Source organism: Musca autumnalis, unplaced genomic scaffold (genome assembly GCF_047663935.1).
Source record: "Musca autumnalis isolate F117 unplaced genomic scaffold, ASM4766393v1 scaffold_5, whole genome shotgun sequence".
NCBI lineage: Eukaryota > Metazoa > Arthropoda > Insecta > Diptera > Muscidae > Musca > Musca autumnalis.
The window spans coordinates 145,897,222-145,923,066 of NW_027412088.1; the positions used below are offsets into that span (position 1 = coordinate 145,897,222).

Below are 25,845 nucleotides of genomic sequence, written 5' to 3' on the forward strand. Positions count from 1 at the left end.
TACAAATTCTGAGATATACCAAAATGTGAGGATTTGTGGTCTACAACTTACAAATACCGATAACCATACCGAACGTGGTCTTATATGGTAATTTTCAATAAAAAATATCCAAGAACTAATACATAATATATATTACTCTGTACCAAATTCCAAAATTGTATTTTAAATTTTTTAAACTCTCTTCTCATTGATTTTATATACCTTGTCTCAATAATTGTTAAAAAATCGACTAAAAGCCTTTAAAATAGCGCTATGTAACCCTACCCCACATTTTAAAATTTCATGACTTTTGGTCATGGTGGGCCCCCCCCGAAATGAAATCCTGCGTACGTCCCTGTGGGGTGTAGTGTGTTATTTATCTCCATCTATGTTTGTAGCCAACAGTTGAACAGTAAAACTCAGTTAAAGTAAACTCTGTTTGATTTTTTATTATCATTTTTATCAAATATTACATATCATTCTATTGCAATTAATTCCCTTCTTTATAAATAACCTCCAAGGTTATGAATAAACTCTAAGGTTTTATGCTAATTTAATTGATTTGCAAAAACAATGACAACATTTATGTAAATATGTATATAAAATGTTTTCTAAGTTTCGATTTGTTTGTTTGCATTCCAACTAATTAAATATGTATGTATATACATATGTACACGTGTAAATAAGTAAATGTTAAAACAATTTGTAATGTTTATACAGCTAATTAAAGACATGATGAAATGAGTAATAGAATTTTTTGTAATTAAATTCTAACATTCTTAATAAATAGGTATAAACAAAAATAAAATTAAAATTCTGAAATTTGTTGTATATTTTTTTGGAATAGCAAAAATGCAAAGCTTAATTTTGGTGAAGAGCTATTGGGATCCTTAAAATTCCCTTCGATTTCACGTGTGCAACAAAAGTTTTAAATTAATTTAAGTTTTAATTTTTCTTGAAAAGGGAGACTTCACTCATTAAACAAATTAAAATATCCAAAAATTGACCTTATACGCTATTTTGACTGAGTTAATATATTACGAACAAATATGGTCTTGTGTTGGTATGTTTGGCTGGTGCACACGCCAGCTCTCGAAAGGAGTTACCACTTTGGTCGCAGCTTTGTGCAGCCAAATATATTTAGATCAAGTCAGAAATACTTCTTCCTTAAATATCAACATTATGCAAAAAAGGAACGTGGTTTCTATTCAATAATTAAACATGATTCTAAAACTCACAAAAAGAAACAGATTCTAGCAGTTACTTGAAGTAGGTACCTTGAAGTTAGGTACAAAAATTATAATATTACTAAAATAAGATACGTTTAGCATAATATTCGATTTTACCTTCACATTATATTTAATTTTAAGTTAAATATGACAAATTTCTTACGTTAACCCACCACACCCCTATCATGGCTAAGCGCCCCACCCCTCCATATTTCATAATAAAAAAATTTATATCACTTTTTCATGCAAATTATTGGGATTTATTTTCCTTAGTTGTTGTCTTTTAACGGTATAAAGTATATTTTTGATATAAAAAAGGTAAAGGAGACATCACAAAATATACCTACCATGAATTTTTTTCTCAATGCCTTGAAAATCAACAAACAGCGTTCATCCGCAATCATATCTATGACACAAATGCCAACTTTTGGGAGATGATAGATCTTCGTTAAGCTCACAAATTTCCCTTTAACAGATTTTTTCAGCACTTGTAGTTTTCGAGAAAATCGGCGCTGACTTAGGCGACAGTGCCCAGCCGTCCCATGTTACCATATAATTTTTTTGCGAGGAAGTCCATATCATTTGATGTAATGGCCCGATACTTCTACTAGACCTTACAACCACCAATTAAAGAGGTTGTTCAGCCAGTAAACCTCAGGAGGTCTTCTGTTGTCTATAAAAACCTAAAGATGTCTCCTATTGTCTATAAAAGCCCTAGTTTTCTTTTTTATAGAAGTCCTCAATAGGCCCTCTGTTCAAGATGAATTTTGTTGCCCAAATATGACATAAAGCGGTATTTTGTTTTCTACTAAAGACATCAAGAGGTTTACTGCAGTCTGTAGAAGACCTCCTAAGAGCTCAAGACGTATTCTGCTGTTTATAGAAGACCCGGTGCATTGTTGTCTATAGAAGACATGAAGACTATTGAAGACATCAAGAGGTTTGCTGCAGTGTATAGAAGACCTTAAGAGGTATTCTGCAATCTATGGAGGATCTCTAAACGTCTTCTGCTGTTTATAGAAGACATGAAGAGGTTTTCTGCAGTCTATAAAAGATCCAAAGGCGTTTTCTGTTGGTGTCTATAGAAAACCTAAAAATGTCTTCTGCTGTCTATAAAATTCCTCAATAGTCTGTTGTTTATATAAGTGGTCAAGAGGTCCTCTGTTGTCTATAGAGGATTTCAAGAGGTCTTCTGTTGTCTGTTCTGATGACCTGTAGCGGAATCTTGTTGTCTATAGAAGATCTCAAGAGGTTTTCTGCAGTCTATAGAATATCACAAGAGGTTTTCGGCAGTCCCTAAAAAACACAAAAAGGTTTTATTCTTTTTATAGAAGGCAGAGGTCTTTTGAAGTATGAAAATACCATAAAATGTCTTCTGCTGTCTATGGAATACCCCAAGAGGGTATCTTCTCTCTATAGAAGACCTCATGATGTCTTCTGCTATCTTAAGAATACCGCAAGAGTTTTTCTGCTGTCTAAAGAAGACCTCAAGAGTTCTTCTGCTGCCTTAAGAAGCCCTCAAATGGCCTTCTGATATCTTTAGAAGACCTCAAGAGGACTTCTGCAGTCAACAGTTTTTCTTCTGTGGGTAGAAGACCTCAAGAGGTCTTCTGCTGGCTATAGAAGACTTGACGAGGTCTTCTGCTGGCTATGGAAGACCTCAAGAGGTCTTCTGCTATCTTAAGAAGACAGCAAGAGGTTTCCTGCTGTCGAAAGAAGACCTCTCTGTAGAAACCCACAAGAGGTTTTCCGCTGTTTTTTGGAGAGCCCAATAGGCCTACTGCTGTCTATAGGAGCTCTAAACATGTCTTCCTCTGTCTATAGAGAAAACCAAGAAGTCTTCTGCAGTCTATACTTGTTGGGAGTGTAAATCTTTCCACCAGAAATTTGTGGGTGTAGGTCCACGCCTTCATATAGCTCCCATATAAAGGTACCTCCCGATTTTCAGTATTTAGGAGGTTGTGTCTTCAATATCCCACCGAAGTTACTGAAATTTGGCAGTTAATCTACGTTACTGAGATTTGGTAGTTAATCTTCGTTGGGGTGCAAAACTTTCCACCTGAAATTTGTCGGTATAGCTTTACATCTTCAGATAGCCCCAAAGAACGATATCTCCTGATTATTGGTATTTTGAAGGTTGTGCCCTTGTGACTTCTGCTGTCAGAAGGATTTCTGCTATAAGAGATCTCATCAGATTTTTTGTTGCCTGTAGAAGACCTCAAGAGGACTTCTGCAGTCAACAACTTTTCTTCTGTGTGTAGAGGACCTCAAGATGTCTTCTGCTGGCTATAGAAAACCTCAAGAGGTCTTGTGCTGGCTAAAGAAGACCTTAAGTGGTCTTCTGCTATCTATAGAAGACCTCAAGAGGTTAGCTGCAGTATGTAGAAGATCACAAGAGGTTTTGAGCAGTCTCTAGAAAACACAAAATGGTTTTCTGCTTTTGCAGTAAGAAAAGACCACAAAATGTCTTCTGCTATCTATGGAATACTTTAAGAGGGTTTCTTCTCTCTATAGAAAACCTCAAGAAGACTTCTGCTGTCAGAAGGATTTTTGCAATAAGAAATCTCATCAGCTTTTTTGCTGCCTATAGAAGACCTCAAGAGGACTTCTGCAGTCAACAGCTTTTCTGCTGTGTAGAAGACCTCAAGAGGTCTTCTGCTGGCTATAGAAGACCTTAAGACGTCTTCTGCTATTTTAAGAAGACTGCAAGAGGTTTTATACTGTCTAAAGAAGACCTCTCTGTAAAAAACCACATGAGGTTTTCCCCTGTTTTTGAAGATACTGCTGTCTATAGAAGCTGTAAACATGTCTCCTGCTCTCTATATAAAGGAAACCAAGAAGTCTTCCGCAGTCTATACCCGTTGTGAGTATAAATCTTTCCACCAGAAATTTTTGGGTGTAGGTCCTCGTCTTCGTATAGCCCCCATAGAACGGTACCTCCCTATTTTCGGCATTTTGGAGGTTGTGTCCTCAATATCCCACCGAAATGACTGACATTTTTCGGTATAGGTCCACTTCTTCATATAGCCTCCATAGAACGGTACCTCCCGATTTCCGGTATTTTGAAGGTTGTGGCCTCAATGTCCAACCGAAAGGGTTGGAATGTGGTATTTAGTCTTCGTTGGGGGTATACAACTTTCGACCTAAAATTTGCAGGTATAGGTCCACGCCTTCATATAGCCCCCATAGAACGGTACCTCCCAATTTCCGGTATTTGAAGGTTGCGGCATCAATATCCCACCGAAACTGCTGGAATGTACAATACAACTATTCACCTGAAATTTGCCGGTATAGGTCCACGCCTTCATGTAGTCCCCATAGAACGGTACCTTCCGATTTCCGGTAGTTTGAAGGTTGTGGTCTCAATATCCAACCGAACTGGCTGGCATGGGCAGTTAGTCTTCGTTGAGGGTATACAAATTTCCACGCCTTCATATAGCCCCCATAGAACAGTACCTGCCGAGTTTCGATACATTGACGGTAGTGCCCTCAATGTCCCTTCGAAATGGTTAAAATTTGGTATACTTCTTCGATGGACAGTAAATATCCACGTTAGCCCCCATATAGGGGTACCACACGATTTTAAGATTTTTTTTTTTTAATTTTAGTCATATTTTGCTACCGAATTGGTTGTTAATTGGATTCTTGTGTTCCCTGAAGATAGAAAACTTACTCGCAAAAAACTATATATGTATGTCCGATTTTTAATCTAACCCTAATCAGTATAAATAAAGTTAAGATATTGTGCCACTCCAAGGAATAAACCTTAAAGTAGAGGAACAGCTTAGTACTTTTATAAACGAAAGGAATCTAATTGTTCATATTTACTTCAAAACAACTCATAGTGGAGGGTAGAAAAAGTTCGGCGCGGCCGAACTTAATGCCGTTCTTTATTTTTTTATGTTTTTGCCAGATCATCTGAGAACTTTATTTTATGGCGTCCATACTGATAATAAGATAGAATTGCAGAAGAAAATTGTTGTTGGCCCCGATTTGCTTTTTATTATTGGCAAATATCTACATATGTGTGAGATTTTTGTTGTTTGTTTTCAATTGATTTTCCATCTAACCCATTTTCCTATTTACGTTGCCATCAAAGTGCAATGGGAATTTCCGTCTTGACTTTCTGGTGGCCCTAATTGAGATCATTTGCCTCATTATTGCCTCATTCGACGTTGTAGCGATGCATATTATTTAACAAGAAGATAACCGGGCTATTATTTTCTCTCCCCTACCTTAACACACTATCCCTTAACCTATGGAAATGACATACAAATTCAATTTAATTGACAGATATAATGATTGACGTTCTCAAATCTCTAGACGACTACGTCAATTTGAATAGAGAATAATCATTTTATAAAATCTCTATTTTATTATTTAGAATTTACCTTGTTTTGCATTTAAATACGCCGCTGGTCGTTCGGTCGGTTGTATTGTCAATTAATTTGTGCGCATTTAGCTCATTAGTTGAAATTGATTCACACATACATACATTCATTTATACATGCAATCTGGCGTTTCATTTATACCGACTGGGCTGGCAAAACCATAACAAAACCATGCCCATTGATTTCTTTTATGCAAATGGCAACTGTGGCAAATTGGTGTCCACAACACGTTCGCAAGGTACACATACACTACAACACCCATTTGTCCACCATGATACATTTGTTATATGGCTGATTTTGTTCCGTTATTGGTTTACAAACCAACCAGCAAATTTTGTCCATTCATCCGTCCATCCATCCAACCTTGTCCACTCTGATGACCAGACATCCTAAAACTGTCTATTTGTTCAAAATGCAAATTATCTGTAAATGATATACAACAGTTTGATAATGAAATTTGCTCTGTGCTTAATTGTGACATTTAAACCTCTAAAACGCTGTGGTTTTACCATTCCGCCAGGACCTTCACAGGGGCATACACAAAATGAAAGTATATCCACAGTCAGTAAGTGATGTGCTACACTGAAATGAATAAAACACAAAATAACCCAAAGGCTCTGGGGACCGTGGAAAAAGGATACTGTGTGTTGTTTGTGGCTTTCATAATGTCAACTCGCCACTCGACTCCGAGGTCTAATTGGAATGCGTAATGACATCAATAAAGGGGTCAGTACCACCATAACCATCAACACCATTACCATTGTAGTCAACGTCATCATCATCAGCAGCATGGTCATCGTCACCGTCGCCAACATCATCATCCTTATCATGGTTGCTGTATATCTGCTGCACTACGATTATTCCCTGAAGAAGCAAAAATACTTTTGTTGCTGATGTTGTTGGTCAATGGAAAAAAGAAGATCCAGGAATCACTTTGTGCGCGTTTTTTGTTCATCTTCCATATCTATTAACTTTGTTGCAGCTTTACAAAAAAATTCACACGCATAAATTTCAATTTTCGTTTTTGTAAAGCGCGATGACACACCATCATCAGCTCTATCACCTTTGCTTGACATGAGGAGCATGTTAAGTGGCACAGTGTGTTACAAAGTTTTAAAAAATCAAGTTTTGGGCAAATGACGCAATCAAGCCATTGGGCGTATGAACTGTGTCAAAACTTATACGCTGTGGATTGAACACCTATACGTATTAGTATGGTCATAAAGTATACGCTATGTTACGCTATGTTATACTTGCGGCGTATGAATAACCAAAAAGGCCATTCAGTTTGGATTCTAACATTAAAACTTAAAATATATTTTAGTCGTAAAACTAAAATCACAACAGGTAACTGACTAAAAGAAATAATGGTAGCAAATAAGGCAAATAAGGGAGGATAAACGTTTTTCTATTCTACTGACGCAAGGTATATATTGCTATTCTCCTGCTTCATGTTGACAACACTGGGGAGAAAGGCAATATATATTTTACCTGTATTTATTTGCTTTATCAGCGAGCAACCGCCGATGGAGACTTATCTTTGTGATCTCGATCATTGGTCCTCCAATAAACTGGCCTTTATGGATTCGCCAATTTCAGTATCTTCATTTTAGCTTGAAGGTAATACCCTGTTTATTTTGCCCCCCCCCCCTGATCCACTCCGATTCTGGCCTTTTCCGGTTAGATGCGGAAAGCGTTCGAGATGTAGAAGGAAAAAAGAAAGTCTTGTCATATTTGCCATGGAGAGATGGTCAATTCCGACAGCAATGGCAGTACCGCCCTCCTTCTCTTGTTTCGGCGACTAAAGACTTTGAACATGTATAGAATTTGCTGCTCCAACCTCTGACAAATACAAATGCCATAGTTAGTTGAGTAATTTGGTATTTCCGCACCAGCTTAAGTTAGCCGTTTTCCCATTGAGTTCTTATATACTGGCAATATTACTGAGGGAATGTTTGCATGCTGGGTAAATTGGAAGACCATTATGTCCCATTTGACCCCGTCTCTGTAGATGATTCAAAATCTTTCCTCAATGGCCGGAAGATGATCGTTTGTTAGCCTGCCGGAACCTCTAGTGGTATCGATCACTGCATACCAGATTTCGTCCCTGTAGTGCTTCTTGTCGATAAAGATACCCTGGACCCAATTCCTGGCTAAAGGCCGTTGGCCTGCTAAGCTGAAAGCAGTTCTTTATATGAGATCTGAATAAAGTGTTTCGCCGATGAAAACAGGTTACATATACGAACTAAATGCAGTCTTCTTAGGATAACCTTCACATCTTTTTAAATAGAGGAACTGTGCCTGTTTGTCACCTGAAATAAATTTATCAATAGGTGTTCATTCTCTGATCGCAGGGTGATACTATTCCAAATCTTTATACTTGGAGTCAAGCAGACTGCCCATAGAAATCCAAATAGATCGGATTGGGGTAAATTCATAGCGCTGGCAACTACAAGATTGTGTTAAAATAATAGGTTACACAACGTGGAGGATGTCTAGCGAGCCGTTGATGCCCTAACCAAAACACTCCTGACTTGCTTTGAGGACTCCTGTCCAATTACCAGTTAGTTACCCTTCTTAAGGCAGCTAGGAAATCCTATAATGAAGTCAATAAGAAGAAGCTCTGTAATGATCCCTACGAGGTTAATTTTAATAAGACAAGAGTGAAATCGAGGAAGCTAAGCGGATGACTTGGTTCAGTTTTGTCAATCTATAGAGGGAGTAACTGAAGTGACCAGGTTCCACAAGATAATATCTAAAGATTCCAAATCCCTAGGTAGCATTAAGCGGAGCGACAGTTCGTTGACTAACTCTGGACTAGAGACTCTGGAACTACAATAAGGAATTAACTTTCCCGGTGCGCGGACCTTGATGGTGACCTACCTACACCTAGTCATGATCATTCCCGCACTGTTGACAACACTGGGGAGAAAGGCAATATATATTTTACCTGTAATCATTTGCTTTATCAGCGAGCAACCGCCGATGGAGACTTATCTTTGTGATCTCGATCATTGGTCCTCCAATAAACTGGCCTTTATGGATTCGCCAATTTCAGTATCTTCATTTTAGCTTGAAGGTAATACCCTGTTTATTTTGCCCCCCCCCCCCCTGATCCACTCCGATTCTGGCCTTTTCCGGTTAGATGCGGAAAGCGTTCGAGATGTAGAAGGAAAAAAGAAAGTCTTGTCATATTTGCCATGGAGAGATGGTCAATTCCGACAGCAATGGCAGTACCGCCCTCCTTCTCTTGTTTCGGCGACTAAAGACTTTGAACATGTATAGAATTTGCTGCTCCAACCTCTGACAAATACAAATGCCATAGTTAGTTGAGTAATTTGGTATTTCCGCACCAGCTTAAGTTAGCCGTTTTCCCATTGAGTTCTTATATACTGGCAATATTACTGAGGGAATGTTTGCATGCTGGGTAAATTGGAAGACCATTATGTCCCATTTGACCCCGTCTCTGTAGATGATTCAAAATCTTTCCTCAATGGCCGGAAGATGATCGTTTGTTAGCCTGCCGGAACCTCTAGTGGTATCGATCACTGCATACCAGATTTCGTCCCTGTAGTGCTTCTTGTCGATAAAGATACCCTGGACCCAATTCCTGGCTAAAGGCCGTTGGCCTGCTAAGCTGAAAGCAGTTCTTTATATGAGATCTGAATAAAGTGTTTCGCCGATGAAAACAGGTTACATATACGAACTAAATGCAGTCTTCTTAGGATAACCTTCACATCTTTTTAAATAGAGGAACTGTGCCTGTTTGTCACCTGAAATAAATTTATCAATAGGTGTTCATTCTCTGATCGCAGGGTGATACTATTCCAAATCTTTATACTTGGAGTCAAGCAGACTGCCCATAGAAATCCAAATAGATCGGATTGGGGTAAATTCATAGCGCTGGCAACTACAAGATTGTGTTAAAATAATAGGTTACACAACGTGGAGGATGTCTAGCGAGCCGTTGATGCCCTAACCAAAACACTCCTGACTTGCTTTGAGGACTCCTGTCCAATTACCAGTTAGTTACCCTTCTTAAGGCAGCTAGGAAATCCTATAATGAAGTCAATAAGAAGAAGCTCTGTAATGATCCCTACGAGGTTAATTTTAATAAGACAAGAGTGAAATCGAGGAAGCTAAGCGGATGACTTGGTTCAGTTTTGTCAATCTATAGAGGGAGTAACTGAAGTGACCAGGTTCCACAAGATAATATCTAAAGATTCCAAATCCCTAGGTAGCATTAAGCGGAGCGACAGTTCGTTGACTAACTCTGGACTAGAGACTCTGGAACTACAATAAGGAATTAACTTTCCCGGTGCGCGGACCTTGATGGTGACCTACCTACACCTAGTCATGATCATTCCCGCACTGACGAGAATGAACAGCTGACAGATTCGTTAACTAGTCACCGAAGTTCTAAGCCTTACGAATCTTTGTTACCGAATTGTATAATACCAACTATGCTTAATATAGAAATGCTTTCAACACTTTAAATCTTGAATCCGTCTGTATAGCTCTCAGCAAGACACGAATTTCGTCCATTCCAGTGAAATGGACTGATGAGATGGCGGAAAGTAGGATTAAAAATTTGCACACAGGATAGAGTTCCGTGAAGAAAACTGTTAACAGAGGTACCTCCACCAAAAATTGTCAACATAAGTCCATGTTTAGGTATAGCAAACATATAACGGTACCTCCTGATTTTACGTATTTTGAGGATATGAGGTAATTTTTTTGACCGAACTATATGCAATTTAAGATATGAAGTCCCCAGTTTTCGCAAAATATTTTCCACAAAAATTGTCAACGTGGGTCCATGCTTTGGTATAGTTCCCATATATCGGCACCTCACTAATTAAGGTATTTTGAGGATTTTCGGCATATTTTTTGGCCGAACTGCCGGTAATTTCATATTTGTAGTTCCCAGTGGTTTTCGGTATTCTGAATGGATTTCGGTTAAAAATTTAACAATACCGAAAACCAGACTTTACTGTTCTACTGAGGCTAAAACCTTCTATGGAGAAATACGTTATAGCTCCAACGGAGACTAAATAATGTATAAGAGAATAATTTTAGCCATAATTTTAGTCATGTTTTTCTCTTCTACATTATTTAGCCTCCGTTGGAGCTATAACATATTTCTGCATATAACGTTTTAGTATAGCCTCAGTAGAACGGTAAAGTCTGGTTTTCGGTATTGTTAAATTTTTAACCGAAATCCATTCAGAATACCGAAAATTGGGAAATAACGTTCTATGGGACTATAACAAACCATGGACAAAATTTGGACAATTTTTGGTGGGAGAAGGTCTGCGAACTTTAAATATTAAATATTACCGTCTGGTGTTCGGTATTGTTAAATTTTTGACCGAAATGGCTGAAATCTGGTTCCAATTTAATTTACGGTGGAGGGTTTAAAAAGTTACTAGTTACATTTTCCAAAAACCTCTACGAACTATCGTGTAGGTGTCACTACATATGGCTGCGAATCCTTTAAATTAACTTCACCTAACCTTTCTAGACACACTGTCTTTTACGAAGATCAGTCTTTCATAAGCAAACGGAAGACTGTCTTTAATAGATAGACTAACTGCAGATAGTTTTTCATAAAATAATTTAAGAAAATCTTTCAGCAGCGAAATGAAGGCGGAATCAAGATTGTCTTCCACGGGATTGCTTAATCCTGTGAAAACACCCATAATGAACACATAAACACATTCCTCCATTCGTCCACTACAAGACCACCCAATACCTCTTCGCACCTTTCAATGCGGAAAAGTGCATATGACATAAATTGAGGTACGCGTTTCTTTATTTGAATATTTGTAAAACACATTTTAGTGTTTTCTTCCATTTTGGGGTTTTCCTTGCAATAAATCCTTTGACAGCAAGACAATTCGAAAGCCTTAATTCGCCTTCTGTGTCAACTTGATAAATTCGTCACCTTGGAAAACATGCTACTTGGCTACACAGACGACATTGACATTGATAGAACCTTCAAAATCGTTACTGTTATCTTTAAAAAAAATGTAAAAAGAAACTTCGAAAGTAGGCCGGGCAGTACATCGCGATAAGATCGTTTTGATAATATCAACACGTAATCGATGTCTTCCGTGTTTATGTTATCAACACGGTCTTATTCCCGTAGTAGATAACGTGGTTGATAATGACTTCCTCTACCTACAGCAGAGGAGAGAGATACATTCGTGTCAACGCACTTCTCTAAAAAATTTAATGAATGAATGAATGAAAATGAGATGAATATTCTTAAAGTGAGTAGCTCAGGTTAAGCGACTAATTAGCTAAGTTTATGTGCCGACTTGAGATAACAGAGGAACCAAAAAGTCCTGGTATTTGTCACGATAAAGAATATCATTGCATTTTCTTGGTAACTATCATCCTTTACCGGTCATTTTTCGGCTCATCCCTAAACAAAACTCCCTTGGAGGAGCAGACGAACATCGTAATCGATGTCTTCCGTGTTTATGTTATCAACACGGTCTTATTCCCGAGGTATATAACGTGGTTGATAATGACTTCCTCTACTTACATCAGAGAAGAGAGATTCATTCGTGTCAACGCACTTCTCTAAAAAAATTTAATGAATGAATGAAAATGAGATGAAAATTCTTAAAGTGAGTAGCTCAGGTTAAGCAACTAAGTAGCTAAGTTTGTGTGTCGACTTGCGAAAACAGAGGAACCAAAAAATCCTGGTATTTGTCACGATAAAGAATATCACTGCATTTTCTTGGTAGCTATCATCTTTTACCGGTCATTTTTCGGCTCATCCCTAAACAAAACTCCCTTGGAGGAGCAGACGGTAGAAGTGATTTTGTTTTTAAAATTTAATTAAAGTGCGAAACACTGTGCTTCCTTTCACATCCACCATCCAGCCAGCATGTTAGTCATTTGTAAACCAGTCGTCGTAGTATTATCCTTGCCATAATAGCGAATATATCTCTCCAGAGAGCTTTGTGTGTTGTTGAACTTTTTCGCAGAATTGCTGGTGTTGTTTTCATCATCACCAGGATATATTTCAATGAGGATTCGCTGAACTTTACGTCGTATATGAAGAATAAAAAAATACAAGAACACCAGCTGAAAGAGCAATTTGGTTTGGATGGTTTTGTTTTACTGATTGTGACTGTGTGTGTGTATGTGTGCGTTTGTGGTTGATGTTAAACTTTTGCTACTGTTTTCATTCCAGGAAAAAGGATCAACAACAGTGACAGCAGAAGACACAATGCAGCAACAGTAATTGAAGCAACAGCAACTGAGGACTCTTGACACAACACTCAAAGGGATAAAACAAAAGTATTAAAAACGTCCAACGTCGTCGTTGATTGCTTTGATTATGAAAGTCCCTCCCGGGTATGTTTGGCTATACGTTGTCATGATGCTGTACTATCACCATTTGCCATTTGATGGTTGGCTGTTTCTATTGTTGTTGTTGTTGCTCTTCGCTTTTGTTTTGTTGATGCTGCCACTGTTGCTTCTTCCAGAACTGGGGCTGCTTTTCCATTCTTGTGTCTGTTGTATTGGGATTATGGCTTTTGCTGGCCATTTCCTAAAAATTGTCGATAAGGCCAGCAGCAGCATGAAGATCTTTACGTGTCAGCTTATGAAAAGCATTCAAAATCAATAAAGAGTTTATTAAACTTATTAACGCCCTCTTTGGGGATTAATTTTTTATAATTCAATTCATGAAACCAATAAAGGGGGAAAAGATTAAAAGTCGCGGATTTAACGCTTGCAACAAAACGTCATCACTTCAGGCTAAAACCCTAATAACACATATCTCATATATCATGTGTGTAAAATTTTCTATAGCGGGTGCAATATTATCTTCGGTACCTCAAAAGAACTTCCCTATGTTTTGTTAGCAGTCGTTTACATATGGTTTACTATCTCCCCTGGCAGGTTGGTGGGACATACTTCGCATTATGGAGGGACTTTATTGTCTAGTAGTGTTTGAATCTCATTGATTTGATTACCACCACTTCCAAGTATGTTTCCGTCTTAATTTTTAATTGCCAACGTTGACCTCACCACCACCCATTGTTTATTATCAAGTCATGCTACATGCTTGGGGAAGTCCTGCCACTCTGTTTCAATTTGTGTATAGTGGTTTTTACTTTATATTATAATTTAATTTAATTTTTTTCTTCACTTCAGTAAACAAGACCCCACACCAACACAGCAACGTGCAACTCTGAAAATCTTTTAGCTAAAGGGAAATGAGTCAAGCAAAAAAACACAAAAAACTTTAGCGTTGACAAGTCAGAAAAACCAAGCAAAATGAAATGTGACAGCAAAGATCGTGGTGGCATGGTATGGTTAAAAGACCAAAAGTGTTAATGTTTCACTTCGGGAAAAAAGAGGGAAAATTGCTACTTAAATTGAAACTGCAATGAATGTATATGAGTGTGTGTCCATAAAGTGGTTAAATACTGCCATTGAAATGCTAATAACAATTATGGGTAAACTGCTAGAATTATGAAACAATTGGATGGAGTGGAATGTGGGGTACATTGCTTGCCAGTTTCTGCCACCACCATTATTTATTCTTGTGGAAAAATCAACTAAACGACCATGAACGAGTTTTAAAAAGTAGTTACTGGAATTGAATTTTACTTTGAGCATTTTTCAGTTGGTTGGGGTGAATATTAAAACATTGATTAGCAGTTTATTTGAAGTTATTTTAATAGTATGCAAGATATAGAGTAGAAATTAAATTTAATTAAAAGCTAGGACCAATATTTATTTCACTACGCTATGCTGGTCTTTTGAGTGAATCTGACCAGAAATATCAGACTAAAAATATAAGAAATAATTTTGGAAAATGTCAAGGTTTTTTTTGATATTTGACAAGGTATTATTTGATAGTCTAGAGTTTATTTCAGATTCCCGTAACCTCCTATATAATTTTATAATGCTATAGCAATTTTTGGTAGATATGTTCATTAAAGTGAAATGTAAATGCCAAACTATAGCTAATGCAGTCTGAATTGTAGCTAAAATCTTCAAAATACCTCAAATCGTGCTGTAGTTAGTAGTAGTAGTTTTTCTGACCACTAGGAATCCAAAGTGCCTAATTATAGCTAAGTCGGTCTGAAAGTTGGGCTAAAACGTCAAAATACCTGAAATTGTACCAAACCGTGGACCAATATATCCATCTTCGAAACTGACCTGATTGCAAACAATAGTCGCATCTTTTTAAAATTTTAGCATCCTATCTCAATATTGGCAGATGCTAGTGTTATTACTACAGACGGACGGACGTACGTGCATAGATCGACGGGGAATTTTATTCTGATCATACAAATTAAAAATCTTTAAAATATTCTTAACTAAAATGGAATAATTTGTTTCCTTTCCAGTCCAGCATTTTAAGATCCAACATTTTTCGACCACGCCTAAATTTGTAATCTAATGGGTACTTTACACGATATGTATTTTACATATGGGTTGTCACTTTGCGTATACATTTTGTATATAAAAAGTGACAACCCATATGTAAAATACATATCGTGTAAAGTACCCATAATCTAAGTTCGGCCGGGCCTATCTTGTAATACATACCCTCCACCACAAGTTATATTGAAGTAAAACTGAACAATTAATTTCTATTCGATTATGAAGAAGACTAAATACCAAACTTCAGCAATTTCGGTAACACAATGTGGTTAACCTTCAAAATACCGAAATTCGGGAGGTACGGTTCTATGGGGCTATATCAAAACCTCAATCTTTACCGACAAATTTCTGGCGGATGGTTTCTAGACTCAAAGAAGACTAAATACCAAATTTCCGATATTTCAGTAAGATAATGTGGCTAACACCTAAAAATTACCGAAAATCAGGAGGTACGCTTCTATAGGGAATATAGGAAGACGTGGACCTATACTGATAACATATACAGGAATATTTTATAACCCCAATGGAAGACTAAATAAAAAATTTCAGTCATTTCGGTGGGATATTGCCATCACACCCTTAAGAATTACGAAAATCGGGAGGTAGCGTTCTATGGGAGCTATATCGAAAAGTGGACCTATATCGACGAGTTTCAGTCGGAAAGGTTTTTACCTCCAACGTAGACTAAATACAAAATTTTATGTTGTTGTGACCACAACCTTCAAATACATATATGACGATGTGGACCTATACCAACAACTTTCAGGTGGAAAGTTTTGTACCCTCAATGACAAAATTTCAGGTGGAAAGTTTTGAAATCCCAACCAAAACTAAATACTTATTTTCAGCCATTTCGGTCGGACATTGAAGCCTCCACCTTCAAAGTACCTTCCAATGGGGGCTTTATGAAGACGTGGACCTATACCGGCAAATTTCGACGTAGGTCGACGTCTTCATATAGAACGGTCCATGTTTTCATATAGACCCCATTCAACGGTACCTCTCGATTTTCGGTATTTTGAAGTTTTAAGCCTCATTATCCCACCGAAATGGTATTAAGTCTTCGTTGAGGGTATAAAACTTTCCACGTGAAATTTATCGGTGTAGGTCCACACCTTCATATACCCTCCATAGAACAGTACCTCCCGATTTTCGGTATTTTGAAAATTGTGATCTCAATATACCACAGAAATAAATGATATTTGGAATTTAATTTTCTTTAGGGGTATAAAAGTTTCCACCTAAAATTTGTCGGTATAGATCAACGTCTTAATACAGGCCCATAATGCGGTACCTACCAATTTTCGGTTTTTTGAAGGTCTTAGCCTCATTATCTCACCGAAATGGCTGCAATTTGGTATTTAGACTTCGTTGGGGGTATAAAACTTTTCACCTGAAACTTATCGGCATAGGTCCACGTCTTTATATAGTCTCTATAGACCGGCACCTCCCGATTTTTGGTATTTTGATGGTTGTGGGAGGCATAAAACTTTCCACAGAAATTTGTCAGTATAGGTCTTTATATAGCCTCCGTAAAACAACACTCACAGATTTTCGATATTTTGAAAGTTTTAGCCAGGGGTACAAAATATTATAACAGGTACAAAACTTTCGCTGCAAAAAATCAGACAACAGCTCCACGATTTGCCAAGCGCGCCATATAAGTGTACCACCCAATTTAAATTTTTTGGTGATTTTAATGACGTTTTCCTATCGAACTGGTTTTAATATAACCCCCATGGACCGGTATTGCCCAATTTTTTGTATTTCGAAGTATTTTTGTCAAATTTTCTAACCCATACTGCTGTAATTTGGTATTGTGTTTAGTCAGTGGTTAGAAAGAACAACGATGAGCTCTTTCGATGAGCTACATTTTCATACTGAAGTGGATGTAATTTGATATTTTGGAATCTCAATTGGTGGAAACCTTCCATCATGATTATCATCAGTTAAGATATTATTCTCCTCCAAGTAATTATACTTAACATAGAGAAAGAGCTTAGTAGTTACTGTTCATATTTATTTCAATAAAAGGCTGCCGGCTTTTCCTATCCTCTATTCTCTCGAGATGTCGAGTACTAAAATAAACGTTGTATATTTTTCGTATAAGATATTAATTGTGTTTTACTAATTTTGCAACTAAGGCTACATTCTAATTAAATAAATGCACTACAACAATCCTTAAAACACCAATGGGCAAGTTTTATGCTCCGATATTTAAGTCTCTCAAACGGCTAAGCTGAGATACAGCCTTTAGTTCAACCAAAATATCAAATCATCATTCAAAAATGTTGTTCTTAACATTCCGCATCGCTTCAATATCATTATTTTGAAACAAAACCCGATCATAGAAATACTGGAAGCCTTATTTTCATTTCTGCAATAGGTGGTAATGCTCGTGTTTTTACGACCGTATGACTGATGTCATACGGAAAAATTGGAAGTCATCAATTATTAAATATCAATTTTTTTTGCTTTCAGATAATATTTGTAATTTTGACTGCATTCGCGATCGTTTCATTTTAACAACGAAAATGGCTTTGGGACCAATACATTTTACAAGGCACAAGAGGAGATTTACCACAACAACATCATCCATCACATTAGCAGATATGATGCTTTCAGCAGCAGGTAAGTTCTATTGTTTTGTTACTATTTTTTTTTCTACTCTATTCTAATTGCAAAAATTATTATTTTTTTTTCAAAACCTTTGCACGACTTATTTATTGCGGTATTACCCCAAACGAGTCATAAAACATTTCTCCCTTCTTTATTTGTAATTCCCTATTTTGACCTAATTAAATATGCACATATATATAACAAAGAAGTTAGAAGACTTTCTTAAGAAAATGCCAGGGGGGAAATTAAATCAAATCTTTCTATGAAATTTATAACCCCTTTTTGATTACATCATTATTCCAGTGTTTCATTTTTTTGTGTCGTAGTTAAATTAAGGCCGTTTCAATTGTCAAGTCATTGGCATAGAATTTCAATGGATGGTGAGGGGGGAGGAGGTTTATTTGACTTGGATGCATTCTCAATTGTTGTTAATTAATGTGGCAACAAACACTCAATGTGCTAAAAGATTTTTTGTTTGTTGCTATGAGAGGAAAAAAGGTGATGGAAAACAAAACAAGAAACATTCGACTGATGAATGGTGGACAAACGACCATCATTGTATGTAAACAAAAAATTTGCAAATTAAACATTTGCACTGACTAACCGAAGTAGTGTAAACAACAAATTGGCGTTTCGTTAATTTAGATGACGCCTCGAATGGCAAACATTCACAAAATTTTGTGTTTGCACAAAATCTTTGAATTCAGTTGGTGGACATTTTCCATAGCTAGCCAAGCAGACATTCGTTAAATGACAGAAAAAGGTCAATAAATTCTGCGACAGACTAGTCCTAGCCACAGCAGCTAGCCACTTCCCTCGCCGCCATACATATGTTGTATTTCGATATAATCATCATCAAATATTGTCACAATAATTGGTTAGTTTTTCTTTTTTGATTTTTATTTGATGATTGTTGTACCCACATGGTTGACAAATATGATGAGCGGTTTTTGAATGAGGTTTTTATGGCTGAACCCAAAATTTGCAAAGAGAAATGTGGAATGTGTTCTTAAAAGGATGGAAAAAGCATAGTGTAGAGATTATACTGGTAGAACAAATAACATATGGGGATTTTTGAGTGAAATCGGACACTTTTTCAAATCGAGGTATTTGATATTTTTATTTTTTACTGTGGTGATCCTGTTCATCAGCCAAACATATTAATATATTTCAGATTTTTTTGACTTAAGGTTCCAGAGTAGAAAAAGTAGAATTTTCCAAAAACTTTATTCAAAGAAATACTCATAACTTCTTTAAAAGTGGTCTGAATAGAAAAAATCTTTTTTATATTTTTTATTGTTTTATCAGCTACATATCTAATAAAATATAGAAAAAGTTTTGCAATTGTCGCGATTTAATATTTAAAATCAATTTTTATCAATGATTGTACTCTTCGATTTTCTTGAATTTTTTTGTATTAAACTACGAATAATTACACAAATGTAAAGTCCTATTTGGTAGTAGGATTCGAATAATTACTATTTTTTTCTTAATTTTTTAAAATTTGTCAATAAAGTTTTTTCTATATACCACTGTGCAAAATTTATTATTTTACCAAAACAAAAAATACGTTGCATTTATCAACATTTGTTTTGTTGTTTTATTTAGGAATTCATCTTAAGCATCTTATAAAGTTCTTCTTTTTTCGACATTGAAAATGGTTTAACAATAGGTGTGTCTTTTTACGTGATAATTTCCCAGTGGGAAAATGGAGAATATATTACATTGATAATAAATAATTTATAGCATTATATGATTTACATTATAGAATTTGTCAAAAATAATCGAGAAAAGAATGCAATTTGAGCAAAAATTAATTATAACACTGTTGTTATAGGATGCATTTTATTATTCATCCCAATTGAAGCGAAATGGTAATTTCATTTGACGAAATTTACAGATTGATTACCGTCTATATTCCAGAATCTGTATATGATGGAATGTGTAGTTTCATACTTTGTTTTTTTTTTTCTTCATGTCGCGTCATTGTTAACTTTGTAAATTGGTTTAGTTTCGTTTCATTCGTGTGACGGTAAATATGTACGTTTTTTAAATGTATTCAAAGCGACATTGGAGTACATTGCAAGTACATACATCAAATGAAACCAAGTAAAATTGTTCAACATTTGCAAATTAAATACTTTTATAACATAAATATTAATATAAATTATTTTTTACAGAAGTGTCAAAGTGCGAAGGATATGACGAGAAAGAATACATAAAGGAGATTAGAAAGACATTCCATCTGACTAAATTAAGACATTTTAATAGTTGGTTTACTTTTAAGAAATCCGCTCGATTTCAATTGCCAATTCCATTGCTCAAACGTCAAGTGAAAGCCAATAGATTTCGGATGAGTTTTCATTTGACGTATACGCAAAGGAATTATCAGTTGAAATCCACTCGATTTTGTTTTTGTATTCTAGGAATAGGTGCATATATTTATTAAACTATGTTTATTACTAATAAAAAATAATAAAATAATAAAAAAATTGAATTAAAATATATATATTTCAAATAAAAAATATATATTTTTAATCTATTATGGGGGAATAAATTAAATAAATAATCAATTATATAATGTATTCTTTAAATAGTGTCCAAACATGTATTATATTGAATGCATTATATTATGAATCACTTAGGCAAACAAAAGGAATGCATTATTTTCCTAGGACATGCACCGTGTTAACAATAATGTATTCTGGAATCAATAAATCATAGTGTTTATGCATTACCTCCTCGTTTACCATTGCTTCCATTTTCCCACTGGGTTGTAATAATTATTTCGAAATGATACTAAATGCTGTCTTTTTACACAAATGATCAGTAAAAGAGAACGAAGTGAGAGAACAATTTTGACAGTTGTTTGCTGAGAAATTGCTAAAAGTTGCTGAAAGTATGTTTCCCAGCAACATTTAGCAAGTTCAATTTGCTGTTTATTAAACATCTGCTAATGGTCAGCTGCTCAATGTTTATCTTATTTTTGTGGAAAACTACTATAAATATTACGATTCCGCTATATTTATTGATTATTTTTATTAATATATTAATTATTTTTTATTTATTTTGCTTAAAATTTAAGAAGTTTTTCTTCATGTTGTTTTTGTTTTGGTTATCAACTGTTATCTTGCTAAAGTTTACTAAATGCTGTCTTTTTACTTTTTTCTCTATTTTCGTATCAAAGAGTAAAATCTCTCTTACTCTCTGAAAAGAAGTTACTGAATAATTATTACTGAAACAGTGAAAAGACACAACTATTTATTGTACCAGCATTAGTGGGTATTACTGAAGGAATTTTTTTGTGCCTGCGATAAAATTTTGACAAAAAATCCCTCGAAATTCATAAAATTGGGCAATTCAGGTCCATGGGGGTTAAGTAAAATCTACGTATTTATATGTATGTATGTGGATAGTTTTTTGCATGTAGATTTTCTTTCTTCTGGGAACACAAAATTCGAATTTACAACCAATGTGACTTAAATCTTCAAAAAAAAAGAAAAAAAAATTAAATTAAATTAAATTGGGTGGTACCCTTGCATTATGCCTTTGGCAAAACTTGGAGGTATGCTGTCTGATTTTTGCCCGGAATGTTTTACACCTGTTATAATGTTTTGTACCTCTGGTTAATTTTTCAACATAGCGAAAAACACTTAATGCCGTTCTATCGGGGTGGAAAGTTTTACACACCCAACCAAATACAAAATTTCAGCCATTTCGGCGGGATGTTGAGGCCACAACCTTCAAAATACGGAAAATCGGAAGGTACCGTTCTATGGAGACTATATACCACCAACGAAGACTACATAACAAATTCCAGCCATTTCGGTTGTATATTAAGGCTAAGACCCTGAAAATATCGAAAATCGGGAAGTTCCGTTCTATAGAGGCTATATGAAGACGTGGACCTATACCGACAAATTTCAGTTGGAAAGTTTTGTAGCTTCAACGAAGACTAAATATCAAATTTCATCTATATCAGTGATGTAATTGAGCCTAAAACATTCAAAAAACAGGAAAATCGGGAAGAACCGTTTTATTGACGCAATATGAAGGCGTAGATCTATACCGACAAATTTCTGGTGGGAAGTTTTATACATTCAACGAAGACTTAATACCAAATTTTAGGCATTTAAGTTTGAGACTGAGGCCACTACCTGAGGCTAAAACATTCAAAATACTGAAAATCGGGCGGTACCGTTCTATGGGGGCTATACCTATAGCCCATTTGCAATACCAAACATGCTAGGGGACAGACCGACATAGTTAAATCGACTTAGAATTTTATGCTGATCAAGAATATATCGCTCATTTACTCAAAGAGTGACACATCTCGAAAAATCAAGTTTCGAGAAAAACGAGTTTTAAGTTGGCGATTGAAATTTGACTTCCCAACTTAAAAACATGATTACACAAAAACTAAAATAACTACTTGGACCATATTTTGCAGCCAGATATTAGTGCTAAATTTCTGTGCATGATCAAGCATGATTTGAAGCGTTTTAGTGCTTCATAAACTCAAAAAACGTTTGTGTTGAATTATGCGAAACTCGTAGTAAATGAGATGTAACTCGTCGAGTTTTAGAGATATCAGCATGAAAATTTGACACAAGATACAGCAGAAGTGGTAAAAAAATATAAATTGTGAACGCATAACACTGTGCAAAATTTTTAAGGTGATATTGTGCAAACAATTCGAACTGAACATTTTTTGAAAGTACAGACCCAAACAACAAGAAACCCTAGTTTGGTTTTGTTGTGTCAGATCCAGCTCTGATTTTATGCCCCCCTCTAAACGCGGTTAAATATTGAGTTTTTAAAGAAATTCTGGGCTATATCTCTGAAACCAATGTGAATCTTCTTCTGACCTCTGAAGCAAATTTGTAGATAAGGACGAGAATAAAATATTTGGAAAAATAATGAACTCGAAAAACTAAATTTATTGCCTCAAATTTCACAATATATTCAAAAATTCCACAATTTTTATACATTTGGCACCGTATCTCCAAAACCGTTAATTTTTTCTGAATATTTTCTTTTGGAAAAATATTCCCTGGAATGTAATACACAACTCTTCAGAACATGTCATTGTTGTAAAATGCCTCTATGCCGTTGCTTTCAGTACATTTTTCAACGACGATTTAATAAAAATGTCAATAATGTAGTGAAATCCGAAATGCGAGAATAAACTCATGGTGTGAACTGTGTTTGAAATACGTGTTGTAAAAGATATGATGCAAAATACCGCTGAAACAAAATGAAGTAAGCATTTTAGAGTTTCAGAATGTTCTAAAGAATTGCTGAGAACTTTTTTTGGAAGATTTTTGCAAAAGGTTACTTGGTTCAACTCCCAATAGTTTAGCCGATACTGACCAGAATTTCAGCAATTATCTAAAATTTTCCATATTTTATAGATTTTGATGCCCAAAATGGAGTTTTTCTTATGTGGTTTTTAAAAAAGATAAGTTCTACTAGTTTAGGGCCACAATATTGCTAAATACAGCAAGGCCAAATTCCTTTTCGTTCCTGAGATAAAGGCCTAATAAACGCCAAAAAGTGTCAATTTAGAGCGGTTTAGATGAGGCCATAAAATCCGAACTGGATCTGACAGGACAAACCCCTACTAGGGTTTTTGTAGTCTAAATATGTACTTTCAAAAAATGCATACTAGAAGTTGTTTGCATTTTCAGTGTTGCATAGTGTAATACGATATATACTTTAGCGATATATACTTTATGAGGTATTCTTTGCTAGAACACAATTATATATCAGACAAGGCTAATTAAGGCAAGATTTAAATCGAAATATCGCTACATAGTCATCTTGCAATGATTAGCCCCTACTGAAAACGACGATGAAGAAGCAAAGCAGATATTCTACGAAAAATTGAGTAGAGAAATCTCGAAATCAAGAAAGAGTGATATAAAGATTGAATTAGGCGATATGAACGCAAAGGCTGCAACGACAACACCAACTTGAGATTCGTGGGCAATCAAGGTCTTGGATCAGTCCGAAACAACAATCGATCTATGTGCCACTCACCAACTTTTCATCAGGGGCACAAAATTCCCGCACCGCGACATATATAAATACACATGGCAATCGCCGGACAATCATCATAACCAAATAGATCATTTTATGATCAGCGGGCTATTTCTAGGCTGTCTAATGGACGTGAGAACTTTCCGAGGAGCTGACATCTACAGTGACTACAAGCTTCTGATTGGAGATTTAAAGCTTCGACATAAAGCCTGGTATCGCACTCTTTATGGAGAAGGTGCAGTTTACGCACTGGCGAATGTACTTGAAAAATATAAGGCCGATATATGTATTTTTACAGCGCTTAGAAAAACCATGTGACCCTTATCCTGCCCATGATATTAAAGCTAAACTAGGCGATTTTAATGACAAAATTGAAAAGGAGAATATCGTTAGCCCAACCGTCGGGAAATTCAGTCTCCACCGTAAAACATCTGACAATGGTTTGAGGCCGATGACTTTGCAGCGACAAAAAAAAATGTTAGTTAGCAGTACCAGATTTTGAGCATCTCGATATTCATAGGGGGATCCTGGCTGTCTCCAGACCAAAAAACCAGAAATTAAATTGATCACCTTGTGATAGATGGGAGATATCACTGTGCAACATTTTTAAGGTAATATTGTACAAGCAATTTAAGCTGAAGCAATTTTGTAGATAAGGACAAGAATAAAATATTTGGAGAAATAACGAAACGAAAAATTATACGGCGTTTATATTATAGTTTTTTGCAGGGTTAACCTTCTTTATGAGGATTTGTTTGAAGTATATACAATGGAAATGACATTTGAAACCCAGACCCACTGGGTTAACCTTGATATATATAAACGGCCTATTACATTTTTTGCCTCACATTTTATAAAATATCGAAAATTTCGATAATTTGTATACATTCCGCACCAAATCTCCAAAACCATTAATTTTTTCTTAATTTTTTTTTTTTTTTTTTTTTGGAAAAATATTCTCTGGAGTGTAATACACAACTCTTCTGGTAAAATGCCTCTATCACGTTGTTTTCAGTATAGTTTTCAACGACCATTTAAAAAATATGCCAATCTGAAATGCGAGAATAAACTGTTGGTGTTTCGAATATTCTTGCAAAAAGTTACTTGGTTCAATTCCCAATAGTTTAGGTGATACTGACCAGAATTTCAGCAATTATGTAAAATATTCTATATTTTTTCGATTTTGATGCCCTAGATGGAGTTTTTCTTAAGTGGTCTGCTCAAAAGAAAAGTTCTACCAGTTCAGGGCTACATTATTGCCTAAGACAGTAAGGACAAATTCCTTATCGTTTCTGAGAACTGGATCTGCCAGGACAAACCCCTTTAAGGGTTTTTATAGTATCAACATGTACTTTCAAAAAATGCATACTAAGAGTTGTTCGCATTTTCAGTGTTGCATAGTGTATTCAGCGAGGATGTACAATTGTTCTGCTGAGCAAACCACCACACCGTTGCAGCAAAGGCACACACCTGGTTAAACGTAGCGAATAAAGTAAGAACAGACACAATAGTATAGTAAGCTGCAATCACAACAGATAACCACAGCATATCCCACTCAACTTGTTCAAATGCTTAATCAAACCACTCCCCGTCCCGATAATATATCAGTACAATAAAAAAGTATTGCCCACTATGAGCACACAGCCACAAAATCCATATTTAATTACCAGAAACTTCTACGAAGGAACCCATGGTATGACTAGGAGTGCCGTGCTGCTACCGAAGAGAAAATGCGGCATACAGTAGCAACGCAAAAATGTTTTTTCGCGGGAAAACTAGAGAAATTGAAAAGTAGGAGTGTATATAATTGTTCCACAAACATCCCATGAGTGCCACCTTGGTGCAATGGTATGCACACCCGCCTTGCACGTTGAAGGTCGTGGGTTCGATTCCTCGGCCACGCAATATCAACAATTTCAACGATGGCAAAATACCCCTCAGCAATGTTGGCGACATTTCTTGAGTATTTCAGCCATGTAAAACTTCTCTACTAGTGGTGTCGTAGGACACGCCGTTCGGTCTCGGCAATAAACAGAAGTCTCCTTTGTCCCGTAGTAGTGTGAAAAATCTAAATTCACTGGAGCCAAAATAAAGTCCGAATTTTTTCCCTGATGGCTTTGGTACAGGTACATCCTCTTGGTAATCTGGTAACGTATACAGATAGT

The 25,845-nt window shown here is 35.9% G+C and overlaps 1 protein-coding gene across 2 annotated transcripts in view; it reads left to right on the forward strand.

Annotated features, from left to right (window-relative positions):
- LOC141386549 (uncharacterized) overlaps window positions 1–25,845 on the forward strand; it is a 145,494-nt gene that overhangs the window by 29,834 nt on the left and 89,815 nt on the right. For both annotated transcript variants that reach the window (XM_073955237.1, XM_073955238.1), the window contains one exon: window positions 17,501–17,650. In XM_073955237.1, the coding sequence (XP_073811338.1) occupies window positions 17,501–17,650 (150 nt within the window). The remainder of the gene's footprint in view (window positions 1–17,500; window positions 17,651–25,845) is intronic.